We start from the raw sequence: 17,208 nt of genomic DNA, 5'->3' as shown, positions 1-17,208 counted from the left end.
TTAGCATAGCTGAGCGTGTAAGATACATTCTTATGAGAAATCTGTTACTTCCCTTTAAGTTCAGCCCTTTCACACTGAGAACAAAACATTGTCATTGTGCTGAACTGTAGGATGCTAAGAATAAGTGGGCACTTTGTCACCAGCAGTAACACTTCAGAAGGCAGTCCAATTTTCTTTTTGCCTCCCTCAAGTTGCTCCTCCACTGCTAAATCTCCCCAGCATGTTCCTTCATCATATTTAGCTATTTTTAGATGCTCCTTCTCCACAGGCAATTGATCCACAAATCAAACAAAGCTATGGAGTCTCCCAGTGTTATGGAGATTTTCAGGGGTTTAGTCTTGAACTGAGATCAGACGACAGTTGAGAATTCCTTGACTTTTTTTTCATTAGACATGGCTCACAAGGCAGAACCCATGCTGTGCCTGTAATCCAAAGCCTCCTTAAGAGACCTCAAGTTCTGTCAGAAAAGAAACATCCTCAGACCTAAGGAATAATAGTGCAATGGGGCCTGTTATCCTAAAGCCAGCTCTCATATTCTGTGTAAAAAGCAGAGGTTTCTACTGAATTCTAGTTTTTATATTGATAAAGTCAACAGTTATATCCTTGAAACATTGCAGTAGGATGTTTAATATGTTTATGGCCATTTTCTGCTTCTCTTTTATTAATTTTTGACACAGGAGTGTACTAAGGAGCCAAGAGATAAAAAAGAACACTGACACTGTGGGAAAGTCATTATGATATCCTTCAGCTACTTGAAGTGACATTGTTTCCCTACAAAACAAATTGCTTATCACAGATTCCATTACTCAAGAGACAGTAAACAGTTGCCACAATGCATGCCTTGTAGGCACTAAAAGGATCTTCAGGACATTTGTTAGCCTCACTTGATTTTTGGGGAGGAACTTTTTTATACAATTAAGTCTGAGCAACATAGGTGTGTTTCTTTTTCCTTTTCTAAACCCATTGAGTAAACATAGGTGGCTTTATGGTGGGGATTCAAAAGTTGAAGTAAGGAGATTGATGAGAGGTAAACAGGTGCAAATCTAGAAGTCAGTGGGCAGGACAAAAATAGCGCTAATATGGAAAACGTTTCCCCCTTATTTGGAGGATGACCTCTTTTTGTGGTGTCCTAAAGATCACTGGGTACTCAGAACAGTTATGGTGGCTTTCAGAGTCCAAGTTCATCACCTTAGGAATTTAGCTGCTGGTGCTGTCAGAAATGCTGTCCAAGATACGCAGAAAAGTTCTCAATCACCTTTTTTTATTTGCTCATCTCATATGTGCCATGATTCAGCAGTCTACAGTCATCAGGTGCCAAGTAGCTTGGCCTCTCTTCGAGCCCACGATATAAAGGAGAAAAACACCTCCAAGTTACCACTGTTCCTGAGCTCTCTCCCCATTCATAGTGTTGCAGCCATTTCAAGCATCATCCCAAGGTCAGCATGAGGGAGCAATGCCTCTGATAGTTAAAACACTGGACAGCTTAAAATCACCTGCCCCAGAAGCTGGGTTGTGAACTGCTGTATATCTTGGGCAATGTATTTAGGGTCTGTCAGTGCCTTCACTCTGCATTGCCATGAAAGGAAATAAATGTTCAGGTTGACTGAAATGGCTCCAAGCAGCTCAGAACATTTTATAATTGTGCTGAGGCAGCTTTGAATGGTCCTGCTGTCTGAGCAGCAATGAAAAAGGAACAGCAGGCTTTGCTTCTAAGTACATTTACTTCTTGACTGTTGAAATCTTCTGTCTGATCGAGGCTAAGGCAGCAATGTTTCCTAATTATGTAAGCCAGTGAAGTACCTGGCACTGAGTGCTGCATTCATGGGAGTTTTACCATGGCTCCCAAAGGAAACTGAATATGAAATAGGCTGCTGAATGTTTAGTAAAAAGCATTTGCCATTTTCCAAAGTACAGTCCTGAAATGTCCATGTATGGAGTGATAGTATACCAGTGAATACAGTGGCTTCCATGGGGAAGATTAAACATATTGTAAGACTAAAAAAATGAGGAGGAGGGAAGAATGGAGAAGTGCAAGTCTTAATAAACATTTAATTAGACCTCAATCTTCCTAATATTGGATAAGCAGGAGATAAAACCCCTTCTATTTCCTGGAATGGAAGTTACTGAAAAACTGAGTATCAGCCATCTGCTGATGTACATGCGTAACCTGATGCAGCGTTTGGAATTTCTATACCAATTATTTTCATTCGAGTGCTTAAATTTTCATATCAACATTGCTTAAAAACAAAGTTTCAGCTTATCTCACTTGCAGACAGCTATCATTTTTCAGCAGTTTCTACCTAGGCATCTGTTAGGTCTCTCTGATTGCTAGTTTGATAGCTGCAAGTTAAGCACAGTTACACTGGAAGTCACAGGTCACACAAAATCAGCTTCTGGAAAGGTATGTTTTAGTGATCTGACTCCACGAGCTAAAATATCTGTCAGATTCCCCTTGCAAGTCAGACTGGCCTAGAAACCTGCCCTATACTTCACATTCCTTGATATTGACAGTATGAGCAGGCATGACAACCTGCAGACTGAGGAGCTGTGAAACTGCTCACCAATACATGACGAAACCAGAGTCCCTCTTCAGAGAGAGGTGAATACCACTGCTACACATTGAAAACAAATGCAGATTGATTAATATTTCATTGCAGATCTAAACATTTAATGTGACTCCTCTTTGAAATGTCACTGCACATCTGGGCATGGCTGGCTTTATTTTCTACATGCTACTTCTACAAAAGTTAACTTCTTCCCTCTTAGCACAGATGGATCTGTTGCCTGCAGTGTGACTTCTCCTTGTACTGTTGCCCTCAGGATTTAAAAAAAAAATAGAATAGGTATTAGTGATGACAACTATGTCCCTGTTGTTCAATGGTCTTCAAGAGAGTGGGTGTAATAACTACTTTGGAAATGTAACACTAATCTTTTTCTAAGGAATTAACCCAAAACAAGGTTCTTTGATCAGTTAGTGAGAAACAGCTTGAAACTTTCCATAAGTGACAGTCATGCTCTGCAGCAGCAAATTGTAGGAAAGGACTGGAAAGTGTGATGTGGAGAATTTCAGCAGATACCCTGCTCACAAAGATGTTTTTGAGAAGAGGCATTCCTGGGGTGGCTGTAAGGCATACAGACTTGCTGAGATCAACATGCAGGAGCACGGTGAAACATTTGCTGTGAGTTCTGATTTTAGCCAGAGAGAGAGGTAAGTGCAGTAATGCACTCTAATGTGTTTTTAATTCCTATGTGCACCACAATTAGGTATTAATCCCAGAAGTGCAGAAAACAAATGATATGTTGACAGCTACTTGAAAATAAATATCTCACACTGCAATTCTTAATATAGCCACTGAGCTCCAGGCAAGAAGTACTCCATCATTTCAAATGTGCTGTCCTAATTATAGCTTGTGCTTTAACCGAGATTTCCTTTCTCCATTTCCCTACGAAAAGATATCACCATTCAGTAAAAAGAAGTCTTTTACTAACCCTTATTATTGCTGTGGAGTTACTTTACTTTAGGATAGGACTTAGGGGCCCAAGTGATAGACTGGGAAATATTTGTCCTGGGTGCTGTACAGAGAGCTCACTGATGCTTTTGGTGGTATAATATGATGGAAAATAATCCAAATGTTTCACATGGAGAGTTACTGAGCCACAGTGAGTCATAGGTGTGGAGCATCTACTACCAAGCTGTAGTGGAGTCCTCAGTAAATCCTCCAGTATATGGCTATATTTCTACTTTCTATTCTTTGTCCTTTCCATCTAGCAGTAGAAAGAGTCCCTTTGGACCCACCCAGCCTGGTAATATCATCTAAGAACTGCAGCTTTACACCATATAGCAGATTTTACTTCACATCCTTTGAAATGTTCATTATGTTAGTTAATCCACTTTTCATTTTGTTCCTCTGGAGCAGGCAAGATAAGGATGCACAGCTGGCTTGCTTTGAGAAAAAAAGGTGCTTTATTACTCAAATCCAACAGTTTGTTTATCTGTAAAATAAATACAAACCATTATTTTATTAGGAGTTTCTGATCTTTGAAGGCATAACACCTAAATAAATACTAATTGCCAATATTACGTGCCACATAGATCTGGCATTTTTAGGATCTTCTTTTAGGAATTCTCAGATCACAAGAAACATTTAGATAAGTACAAAATCAAGAAATATATAGGGATTTTTTTGCTTATAAAATGTGTGTTTGTCCATGTCTGTGTATTATTTCCACAGGAAAAAAGACGGACAGTTTACCAAAACATAACACAAAGACAGATAAAGGATAGCTATGGCATTTTGCCCATTGAATCTGTGCCTGACTTGAGTCAGTGGACTATTTCCCATAGGTTCCTATAGTTTTTGGATCAGGGTTATGGAGTTCGATCCAAGCCTATTGAAATGACTGAAATCCTTAACAGAAAACAAAGTATTCACATGAACTGTTTGTTTTCTCCTTAGCAGCTATCATGTTTTCAAAAGCTCAAGGTTTTGAAAAGTGGTCATATATGGCAGAGGTTTAGGGAACAGGATAAAATTATGGGGTTGAGAGGCAGAGGAATTTGTCGAAAACCACCCACTCAGGTATCCTGTGTAGGAATTGGTTGCCCATTACTTGATGAAACATTCAGTTCTTTGGTGATAGGTCGGAGCAGAAGCGCTTTGTCTACAAGCCTAACAAGTCTACTTTATTTCCTTAATAAGTGTACTTAAATATTGATTTTGTTGACTGGCATGAAGATAACCAAAGCTACCGGTAGCTCCTGGACAATGAAAAGAGAATGAAAATATTCGTGTATGCAGAGCAGGGCTGCATGCAGTTTTCAAATGCACGTGGAGCACATGGAACCCCTTGGTTTCTGTCCTGGAGCTCAGGCTGCTACAGGGGTCTCACACAATGGTGACAGCAAACTTTACTCCCATTCCCAAGGATAGTGTGAGTCAGCAGCTTCCTGCCTGCTAAAACAGACCTGCATTTGGTTTAGGCTTCAGGTGAGATGGGGCTTTTCTGTGCTCTAGCATTGCTTTACCATTCCCATCCAACAAGCCAAACTGATTTATAGCCACCAGGGTGACGATCTTGCCTGATGCAAGTTTATAAATGACTGTACATCTAGTGATGCTCAGTTCTGGCCACAGTGCCTGCTGAGGAGCTATTTGAGGGTCACAAGATATCCCTGTGTGATGGAGGATGCTCAGAGCAGAGTAACTTATACTTCATTTGCTTTTAGTCATTCCAGGAAATCAGGCAGCAATGTGCTGGACCCTGGTGGTGTAGATATGTCTAATGAAGCTGTGCCATATGTTCCTTTCAGAATTCCTATAATTTTCCTTGTGATGACTTAATTTAATATGCTCGGCATATAACATAGAGTATCCCTAATATACTGATATTCTTAGCAGATACTCCTAGCAGACTGAAACATCTTAACATTGTCCACAAAAGGAGTCAGAGTCTGTCTTTACTCAAATAAAATATCCATATAAATTTCAATGAACATTTTGTTTCTTGGTGAGGAACATGAAAAAAGGACACCTATTTATAATTAGCCTAATAACCATCCTTCCTGTTGCTAAGACAAGTGAACTTGAAACTGTTTCAGAATTTTCCTTATATTCTTGGATCCATCATCACTTAAAGAATAATAATAAAAACACTTAATACTCAAAAGCATATATTTAAAATCCTATCTGCTTAAGGGATTACATTTAAATGTCACTTCTAAAAAAAAAAAAAAAAGACATATCTAATTTCGTCATTGTCTCTCTGGAAGGTTAAGTATGTAGAGCAAAATTAATGCTTATGTTGATGTGCAGATTATCTGTCTTGTCATTCAGTTTGATATTTTTCACAGACTATTTAAATGAATGACAGATAAATTGCAGTTGCCACTGATTTATGGATTTTCTCTCAAGAAAAAGGAAATAGAGGTGTTAAACCACCTCAGGAGCTATCTAACTTGTTTCAAAACATTTTTAAAGGTTGAGGGTTTTTTCATAGACGTGTATTTGTATTTTGTGGAGAGAGCAAAGTCTACATAATGTAGCAAAAATTCAAGTCATCTGTTAACATGTAAGTCTTGAAAAGTAATGACTTTTTTTGATAGAAATAGCATAATGTCCTCTCAAACTCCAGACGGGGCTTTCACGTGCCTCATATTTATGCAGAAAAGCTTCTCCACGACTTAATGCTTGAATGAAAGAACTTCCATTTTACCTCTCAGAAAACACTGTGTTAATGCTCAGGACATGCATCTTGGCACTGCACACTACGCTGCACAGGCAAAGAAAGTCACCAGCTCTCTGGGATTAGGGTAGGAGAATTTCCTACTCAAAATGTGTTCTCCTGAACTCATTCCCAAAGACCGAACTTACGTAAATAAAGTTGCATCAAGTTCTTCCACCTCCACTTGCCTCACTCAGACTTATATATGGAGTACATTTCCAGTCACACTGTATTTATTAAGAACAAGCTGTTCTTGACCCACCATGGTATAAATACTGGATTTGCAATTGAGGGAAGAGCAGTGGCTGTTGTTTGCATGGGTTTTAGCAAAGCTTTTGACACAGGCTCCCAGTTTTTTTGTACTGAGTTTGGTCATTAAGGTCTGGATGGCTAGGCAACCTGATGGGTAAAAGCTTGGTTAGATGAACAGGATTGTGTCTCCTGGTTAGACCTGAATGCTTGTAGTGAGTGGGATATCACAAGTCTGTCATGGAACCTGTCCTGTGTAGTGGCTTTATCCGTGACCTGTAAGAGCTGGAGGATTGTCCTCACATGAAGTTTTTAGATGACACCAAGGTGGAAGGACCAGGCAACATACTGAGGTGTTGAGCTGCCATCATAGGCACTGAGAGAATGGAGGGATAGCACAACAGGAAATTGTGAAATTCAACAAGGACAAATGCCAAGTCCTGCATATGTGAAGGAAGAAGCCCCTGCAGTGACATAGGTCAGGAGCTCCCTGACCTGGGAACAACCCTGTGGGAAGGACAAGGGGACCTGGGGTCTGGAGGCCAAAAGTCAGGGCTTGTTCAGACTGGTGAAAAGATGGCTGGAGGGGGACATGATAACCCAATGGCAGCCACCCAGTACCTATGGGGAGGTGACAGAAGATGGAGGTGAGCTCTTCTCAATGATTCTTGGTGAGAGAATGAGACAATGGTCATTAGTTGAAACAAGAAATGCGTTATAAGGAAAACTCATTCCCTGTGAGGGCAGTCAGGCAGTGGCACAGGCTGCCCAGAGGTGTTGTTCATCTCCATCCTTGGAGGTTTTCAAGACCAGGGGGATATTCTTAAGCAACCTGTTGTAGCCTCATGACTGACCCTGCCTTGGGCAGGAGGTTGGACCACAGACCTCCTGGGGTTCTTTCCCACCTGAATTATCCTGTGGTCCTAAGATAGCTTATGATAATGAACAGTAGTCTGTGACCATGTGATTTGTTTCTGTATATATAGCTCCTATATTAGTTGGGAGTGACAGATGAAACTTGCAGCTCCTAGAGTGTTTGTTGGGAGCGGACTAAGACGTCAGACATCCGTGTTGACAGCAAGCTCCAGAACAGTGTGGCCTAGAACACAGGAAGCATATAATCACCCAAAGAATGAGACTTTGCAATAAATTTCCCAATGTAGTTTTTAGGGGAAACCGCTTAAATAGTTTTAAAATACAGCTTAATAAATTTATTAACAGGGTCCTGGGATACCGTTGCCAGCACTGGCAAGGACAGAATTCAGTGACTTAGCAGCATGTGCAAGCTTACATCTTTTGTTTTGACAAATGCAAGGCCAAGTTCCTCATCTTCAAGAATAAATAAATAGAAAATTAAACATGGTAAATATTGTAAATATTTCATTGACACTTCATACTATGAAATTGAAAGCAATCTTTTGCCTAGTTTGAAGTTATTAGAGTCTGTAGCTGTGAGGCTTGATAACCATGATAATAAATGGTATTTATATTCTAGTGCAAAATGGATATTGGAACCAAAATGCACAAATATGGACAAACTTAATTAGGTTGTGATTGGTTTATTCATATCACAGCAGCTGAAGGCTATATGATAAACAGCTACAAAGCAGGTGCAGCACATGTCATTGGCTTGATTATTAAAAATTGACATTTTATTTAAGCTCAAACTAAAAAAAGGAGATTTTATACAAATTCAAAGAAAGCCAGTCATGCTTTAACGGTATTGCATTGCAACAAAACCCTAATTTTCTTCATGAACTAATTGCATAGTTCCATTTTGTCATGATAAATTAAGCCCAAACCTGAGCATAGGAAGATCTAAAAAAAGTCAAAATGTTCTCTGTCTTGCATGGTCTGGGATATAATCTTGAGAGAGTCAAATGTAGAATAATAACACATATATTTATAGCCAAATCACAGGAACACGGTATATAAAACTACAATTTCAGTGGAAGGAAAGGCATGTTTCTGCAGTAACATAATTTATAAAGGCAGCATTTTTCCATTGAGACACACCTGACAAAGATCTTACCGGGATGAGGGGATCTACAGTCAAAGACTATATATCTCCTTCATTTTTAATAAAGCAGGAATCCAAAACCCTAACAGGCATGTTCTTCCTTACTATGAGGATATACGGAATGCTGCTGACCTCCCATAGTAGGTTTGGGTACAGTCTTGAGTGCTCACGAGAAGGGACGAAACTTGAAACCTGGACTCAAGAGGGAAGAACTCCATGTCTCACTGCTGCTCGTGCCATTGGAAGAGCGTGCAGGGAGTCAAGTCTGCACAGCATGGCTGGTGTGCTTCTCAGCAGGAGTGCAGTCAGATGAGATATGGCTATTATGGGCTAATCCGGGAGTGGTAAAGTACAATTTTGTTTTCACAGCAGAGCACCATAAAGCAAATAAGTAGGGCTTAGCCTATACTGAAACTTGATAAAATGCAGTTGAGTGATATCAGGATTGATCAGTGTAAGCCAACATTTCCATTTCCACGTACCTCCAAAAATAATGTACAATGCAACTTCATGGCGTCAGATTTGTTGAGCTACAAGTGCCACCAGCCAGAAGAGCTGCAACTAGAACACAGGTGGTGACTTAAGAATACACAAAAGAAATATTACACTGGGGAAAAAAGAGCAGGAAAACAAATTTGAAAGGAAATAGCATCAGTTAACATCATGATTGAAAACCCCTTACGCTCTAAGCTCACATTGTTTTACTTAAAGAAAACAAAAGATTTGTTTTTTAAGCATTATATGTACAGTGTCCTCTGCAGGGAGTCACCTGGTAGGTATTTGATCAGTGTCGATGCTGTAAAGACAGCAAAGGCCTATTTCAGTTGTCTAAATAGGGATAATACAGTGCTGTGTGAAATGCTGTCTGCAGCAGCCAGGACAAAATGGAAAGGTGTCACTGAAGTCCATTGGGACACCCAACAGCAGCAGGCAAAAATGTGGGATACACCAGAATGCCTCCAGTGGCAATACATGTCTGTCCTCAGGTAATATAACTGAACCTTAAATGTATGTGTTTTACAGGGTAAAAGGATACAGCATGGCTATAAAAGTTATTACTATTTCTGAGAATTTTTCCAGTGGGAATCTGGGAAGGAACTGTTTCATCTACTGACACGACCACGCATTGCAAGTATTGATCAAGGAAAAATTTATTTACAGAGATTTTTCAAATACAAACATAAAATAGCACATATTATATATATATATTTTACAAAAATGAATATTGAAATAATAAACATGGTACAGCACAATACGACATCAATGAGCTAAACATAACAGCAACAGAAATCTATGTCTGGAAGAAGTTTCCTGTTAGTCATACGTAACCAACAGAGCTCTACAGTACCTTAAGTGGAATTTCCAATGGACGGAAAAACGTCCATTTACTGCATTTCATAAAAGTACTATAGGGAGGCTACATGTGCCAAGTAACTATGTTGCATTTTGCAATAATGTTTAAAACACAGAGGCTTAATAAAAGTTATAGAGGGCTGAATAAGCAGTGGCTAAATGTTTGGGCAAGAAGAATGTGTAGAGATTATACAAAATACTGATAAAGTGGCTTATTGGTCCTTTTATTAAGTTTAATATATAGATTAAAAAGTGTTGCAACACTGAGTTTTAAACCACCAGAGAGAAGTAGGAAAAAAAAAAAAAAAAAAAGAAAGGAAAAGAAAGAAGATTCGCACCAAAAAAAAAGTTTCTTCTCTACTCATTTTGTGCCATGGTCAACATCTGTGCGTGTGTGTGTGTGTGCTTTCAGGGCTGCCATTCTCTAGCTCAGCATCCAGGCACCACTGCCCCCTCACCAACCTGCTAATTAATTGGTGCATGCAGAATTTCACCATTTGCCAAAGTGGAGTTTTCCTTGCTTGTATTTTTGTGGAGCAGACCATGAGCAGGCTTGTAGGAAGAAAGCCTGCCCCTGCCCATCCAGACTGGATGGCTCTGAACAGCCTTCACCTCCCTGCCACCCTGGGGCCGCCCGCCATCCCGCCTGAGGCCCGCTCCAGAGAGAATACACTTAAAAATTCCTTGTTCGTCGTCGTTATCCAGAAGACATTCGGCAAGCCCCTCAGGCGCCTGGCAGCGCCCGCGCCCAGGGCCGGCTCAGTAGGGGTATTGCTTCTGCTTCTTGCCCGAGAAGCAGGCCAGCCAGGTGCACACCAGCATGGCCGCCGCCGCGCCCCCGCCCGTGCAGTAGTAGGCCCAGCCGATGTGGCAGGTCCCTGTAAGAGAAACAGAGTGACACAGATCAGTGTCAGCCGCCACCCTCCCTTCTGCTCACCCGGGAAAACGCTTTCCTAGTTTTCTGCCCCACTTGTGTGCCCGCCTTAGGCAGGGAACGGGGGGCACAAGTTCAAGCTCTGCCATTGCGGTGACAGGGATTGAAACCGGACGCGGCTGCGAACTGCTGAGTGACAGTGAGCCGGGACATGGATGTGGGGGACCCATTCACATGGGCATCGATCCTGACCATCCGCAAAGGAGCAACCCCCTGCATGGGGGCTGCTGTGGGAATCGAATCGTAAATTCTAGAAATAAAAAAAAGAGAGAAATTTCTCTATCTCCATCCAAGGTCACCACTCATTGCTGGAAGCTTCACTGATCTTCTGTCTAACCTGCGTAACAGTGCCACAATATGACTTTGAATCCACTTAATGGCCTCAGTATCTCTATATAGTCAAACTTATCACCAGTGAATGGTGCTGGGGAATCCCATGGTGGACTGTAAAGTGATTGCTTCCCTTTCAGGCATGACTGTGTCTGCAGTAGGGAAGGAGATCAGGAGAACAGTGGCCGCAGCAGGAAGGTGGCCTTCTTAGAGACCTCCGAAGGCATGGAAATGCCTGCTGCTACTCCTCAGGATTTCAGCCCATCTCAAAAATAATTTTCATTTGGTCTGCATCATCTTGGTCATTCTGATGTTGAGTGCTTGGGACTTGTTACAACCGAGGTGCTCCCTGTCTTATTGACACCATGGGTGATATCACCCCTCTTTGAGCAGCGAGCGTTCTCAGTAAGGCACAAGCAGCAATGCAACATTTCCTTCCCAACCTCTGGGAAAAACATCAGAAACAATCCTTCCTTTCAGAGGACAAAAGGTATCAACAGTGTTTCCATCTAGAAACAGGCGACACGTCCATATTCTGTCCCAATGGCACCCCTGAGGGCCAGGCTTCAGGTTCAGGCAATTATCAACTCAGCTACTCCTGCCTTAGGCACCACAAACACAAGATGTCCGTCCATCTTACATGTCCAAGGCATTAGCATGCCTCAAAGCAGACAGCATGGCTATCAACTGTCTACAGGGTACTGCCAGGTAAGCTTTGTAAGGAGACATTAATGAGAAGCAACACTTATGCTCCTGGCCACTTTGAAGATCTCAGCTTGGCACCACAGCAGGAAGCATAGTACTTGTTTCGCTTTTTCTTCATAAGCCTCACAAATTTTTATTAAAAAAAAAAATTCAGTGAAACAAAGACCCTGATATGACCAAGAGGACTTAAGGAGCTGTGTGGCCTTGGTTTGAGCTCATTAGCCTCTCTCCTTAATATGCTGGAGCAGACAGAGAGATTTACTTGGTTTTGTCATCTGGTTATGCTCCGTAGATCAATGCCATTCTTGGCTTCCTTAGAGAAGACCACACAGAGAGTCTGACTTCCTCAAGAGAAGGCCATCAGAAACCCTGGAGAGCTGCCAAGTGCCTGGCAATGTCACTGATGCTGATACTTGCCCGATCACACAGCAGTACTTGGAGAGACCTGTGTCTGGGCCATCTATTGTTTTTCTTGTATACACACACAGTCTATAGCTTCTGTTGGGAATTTCAAAACCAGGTTTAAGAGTATACAAGATATTTAAACCCACTGGATTGTTTTGAAAATTGTAATATTTATCAGAGGGTAGGACGTGCTACAGCATTTCTCATGAAAAGATGGACTTCATCTGATAGGTCTTTTTAAATTGTGAAGTATTGCTAAAACTCCTAAGAGATCAGTAGTTGCAGCTTGAAAATTTAAATCTTTCTCATGCGTCCAAGCAGAGAAAATAAATGTCAAAACACTGCTTTAAAAAAGAAATTCACCTGGGACCACTGCCCAAAGCTGTAACCTAAGCAGGATAGAATGAAGTAAATTTGACTTTTTGCATGGAGTAATTTCAAGTTTTGTGCCATGGCAGAGGGAGAGGGGGACAGTGTGTGTGATACATATTAAGAGGAAAGAACTGTTGAATCAGTGTCAGAGATGTGTTCAACAGTCACAACATACACGTTCACTCTTGGCTGAAGAGAATAACATTTATTTCTCTATACCACGCTCCATTTACCCAAAGGACCACTACCCTACTTAATGCTCTGAGACACGGCAGGCAGGTAGCCTCTTGATCTAACAAATGCAACGTAGTTCACAAGTGTGAGTTGGGTCAAGATGAACAAATGAAAGAATGGGAGAGCAGGAGAACGGATGAAAGAGCCGGGAGCCTGACCTTAGAGCAATAATAACACAGCAATAAACCTGGCCATTCTTTCTAGCCTGTGTCAAGAGCAATGGGAGGCCTTGGATAGAATAGCTTGATCTGTACTTGGATGATGCTGAGCGGAACAGAATTTCAAGCTGTTGTGCTGAAGAAGAGCCTGAAGTCGGGCAGGTATCTGAGGGTATAAGACTTAGCTATACTTTTCATTGCAAGTATAGTTAAGTATAAGGCCAGAGATAATCCATCTCAAAGGTACCCATTGCGATGAATGCCTACACTGCATAGCCATGTGTCAAAATGAAACAATGCCACCCCTTCTGTAATCTTGTATTACACATGGAGAAAAATATTTTGGAGTTAATGTTTCTGCTTTGGTGTTCTCATTTTACCACATGTATGACTTTTTTAGTCTACTGCATCCTAAAGAAAGATTGTTGGTTATCAATAATTGGGTAATTTAGTGCCATTTTAAATTGTAAAATTACTTCTTCCTCACATTGGTATAAACCACTCATTTTAAAAGGAACAAGAAGCTTTATGAAAGCAGAGTTGAGCAACTATTATTGCACTGACATCAGCAGGACTAGTCATGTATTCACTAGTAAACAAACGGTTAAGAGCTTTGCAGAACTGGAGCTTAAATTCAACCATCAAGTACAGCAGAGTTTTCATGGAGCCCATCATATAAAAGACTAGAAATCCAGTATTGCAGTTTCCCATTTTTTAATGTCAAAACTTTAAAATGAAAATCAAGACTACCTAAACACTTGATAGAATTAAAGGAGCTATTGAAACCATGTCAATTTTCACACACACAGAAAGGCACAAAAGCTGTTGTATTCCTCAAGGATGCACAGGAATACACACATAGATAGATATAGATACAGATATAGATATAGATATAGATATAGATATAGAGATAGAGATAGAGATAGAGATAGATAGAGATAGAGATAGACATAGATACAAGAGTGCCCGTCCATTGAGGATGTGGAAATGCATGCAAGAATGTATACATGTTCTTGCTCATAAGATGGGCTAGATCTGGTTTTGTGCCAAAGTAAATTCCCAGCAGCTGAAGTGCTCTTCTTTCCGATAGAGATGACATGAATCACAGTAGCTTGCTTCTCCATGCAGAACTGGTGCTTTTAACAAATCAGTCTTTACCTGACAGGTCAGTATGGAGTGAGAAGCTGTGGCTTCAGCACTTCAGCATGTTGTTAATTCTGGATCCTTTTTTTTTTTTTTCTTTTAATTTAAAGAGAGCATAAATAATTGGAGCTCTTGGTTGCTCAGTGAAGCAGGACTGTCCGAGTTGGCTCAGGTAAATTTGTAGTCAGCCATTAAGAACTTTGTTTTCACCTTTGTTTTACTGGGATTGGCAACAAAAGAGTGCCAAGATGAACACTGAAGTAACAGAATAATGGACTTTGCAGCTACAGGGATGGATGACCATTTACCAAGCAAATAAAAGAATGAAAGAGTGGAAACATTACACTCCTCTCTTTTTTAAAGAGGATTGAGAGAAATTGTGGTCCCCAAGGACCAAAGACAATAGTATGTTGAGTGAGGACACTATCAAAAGAAGATTCACGGAAAAGAGTCCCAGAGAACATAAAACAATATTTACTAAATCAAAAGAAATCAGACAAATGTGGAGGGGTATTTTTGCAGTGACTGATGGGTTTATTAAAAAACACTTCCATGCCTTTTTCTTATTTCTAATGTAATCTTCGAGGCCATAATACGTGTCTCCTTGTTCCCCTCCTCCTCTCGAATACAAAGGCAAAGAAAGATTAGAAAAAATTTGGGAGTGAATGAAATTTGGTAACAGAAAACCTGTGGATGCTTGATCTACCATGAAGCTGTGCCAGGATCCAGTTGCCAAAACAGAATTTTACCAGGATTTCTATTCACAATGTCTTATAAATAATTATCACATATAGTTATCAAGGTCTTGGAAATAACATATGGTTTAGTCTAAAATAACCAATAATTGCCATTTATGAAAAAATATCTTGAAAGTATCTTGGTTGAAAATCTGTTAATTGCATGATTTAGTATCTTAAATATTTGTACCTGTTAATCTTGCTGTTAATTTTAAGAGACTACACTGGGCTTGCAGTCTGGAGTATTTGCCAAACTCTAATCAATTAACCTTAGGTACAGCCTATTTTCCAAGATGAAGAAAAAAAGATTTCAGAATTAGCTGGACTGTAGGATACAAATTATATACCTTCAAAAACAAAAACCAAATTCCTGCAAAATGACCAGTTTCACATGAGAGTCTAGTATTATAGAGAATGTAAGTTTACATAATCAATCAGGTTGTTGGAAAAGAAATCAAGGAAAAAAGTAGAGTGTGATGTTAAAGTATATATGGGGATTTGGATATGAAAGCCATAAATTAATGTAAAAGATAATCAGCTAATTAATAAGACACAATTATTGTGAAAAAAAATCCAAGATAAATTAAATAGCTGAGGATTTTTTTCTTGACACAGCTACAATGAAAAATTGTCATGTGAAATAAGCTATAAAAGCAGGAAAAGAAGCTGAAACTTGGAATGCATCCAGAAAAGATTAAAGCAGTTATGTGAGACAAAAAAAGAACACTATATAAGGTAAAACTGCAGCCCAGCAAATACAAAATAATACATTCAGTGAAACAGGTTTCTTTGTCCGCTGCAGGGATCTGACTTTCTCAATGGATTTAGCTTTTCAAAGAAATATGACTTTTTATGTGTGTACAGATCAAACTATTTTGGTTACTTGTAATTGGTCTGTAACTAAATGCATAAAATTTCATAAATTTCTGTAGTGTAAAAAAGTAGGACAAAAATGACAACTTGAAATTTTTTAGTTTTGCTGTATGCAGACACTCACTTATGTGATCAAATCCTCCTTTCTTTGGAGGATCACATAATTTTGTTTATTCAAACCTCAAATTTGCTGTAGGTGTGCATTCATCATGGAATAATGAAGGAGAAACCAATACCTTGTGTCAACTACAATGCTCAAATTCCCAAGGGCAAATGGTTTATGTCCAGCTAATACGGAGCTCTCTCAGCCTCCTGCAGGAAGCCAGCAGAAAGCTCACCTACTGCAGAAACTGAAATCAATTTCCCATCTCTTTGGACATCCACTCTGGGGTGGTCACTTACAAAATTGTGTTGCATTTCCTCTTAAGCTAAACACCTGAAGTACAGCAGGTGAACTCTGCTCTAGTAGCACTTATTTTTCTCCCTTTTAACTATAATGAGATTCCAAACAACCACTTCAGCTGCCCTTTTTGAATAATAAAGAGCACCAAATACTTGTTCCATGTGGTCTGAGTCTCTTTCTGGATGTTCCCACTTATGTCTATTGACTACAGAGGGTCCTTGCATGACCATGATCTAAGTCTGACAACAAAGGGAAGTGCCTTCTAGAATCATAGGATGTCTTGGGTTGGGAGGGACCTTAAATATCATATAGTTACAACCCCCCTGCCCTGGGCAATGACATCTTCCACTAGACCAGGTTGCTCAGACCAGCCAACCTGGCCTTAAATCTTCCTGCGATGGAGCATCCACAACTTCTCTGGGCAACATGATCCAGTGTCCCACTACCCTCATAGTAAAGAATTTTTTCCTAATATTTTAACCAACTCTCTTTCAAGCCATTCCCCCTTGTCCTGTCACTATATGTTCTTGTAAATAGTCCCTCCTTATGTTAAAATATATGTGGACCTTGATATAGTCACCAAAGGCTTATGAAGAATTAAGAATGGAAGCTATCTGGGTAGCATAAAAGAGGAAATGTTTCTTGATGGAACACTTTCTTTACTGGCACGTAGTTTACTCACTCTTCTAATAACTCAGTAGCTGCACCTTCGGTATGCTTGTAAAGATTGTGCTCAGCCCCAGTAAAAAAGAATGAATGGGTAAAATCTCGGACATGTTTGCAGAGGACCTGAAAACAAAAAACCTGCCTTTTCCAGATTGATTTCTCATAGAAAAATACATCTTCAAGTCTTTTGCCTTTAATACAATTCTAACTAACTGTCCTTCCCTATAAATCCTTATCTTGATTGTTTTGGCATTGTATGCCAACAATCAGCCAGATGCTAAAATGATGTCACCTAAGACAAATTAACTAGCTGGAAAAGCCTTTTTTATATCCACTGCTTTCTGTGGGAGTTTTATGCAGTTCTAGTAACTGCACGGTTTGCTTTCAAAGTGCTTTAAAGATCA

At 40.1% G+C, this 17,208-nt stretch overlaps 1 protein-coding gene across 1 annotated transcript in view; it reads right to left on the bottom strand.

Moving 5' to 3' along the window:
- Window positions 1-9,617: 9,617 nt before the first annotated feature.
- Window positions 9,618-17,208, bottom strand: part of LHFPL6 (LHFPL tetraspan subfamily member 6) — a 143,004-nt gene continuing 135,413 nt past the window's right edge. Inside the window, exon 4 of the mRNA XM_027887709.1 lies at window positions 9,618-10,722. Within this exon, the coding sequence (XP_027743510.1) occupies window positions 10,604-10,722 (119 nt within the window). The 3' untranslated portion in view covers window positions 9,618-10,603. The remainder of the gene's footprint in view (window positions 10,723-17,208) is intronic.

Source organism: Empidonax traillii, unplaced genomic scaffold, assembly GCF_003031625.1.
Source record: "Empidonax traillii isolate 1590-97213 ecotype Southwest subspecies unplaced genomic scaffold, ASM303162v1 scaffold219:size747757, whole genome shotgun sequence".
Taxonomy (NCBI): domain Eukaryota; kingdom Metazoa; phylum Chordata; class Aves; order Passeriformes; family Tyrannidae; genus Empidonax; species Empidonax traillii.
This window is presented reverse-complemented; position numbering and strand designations above follow the sequence as displayed.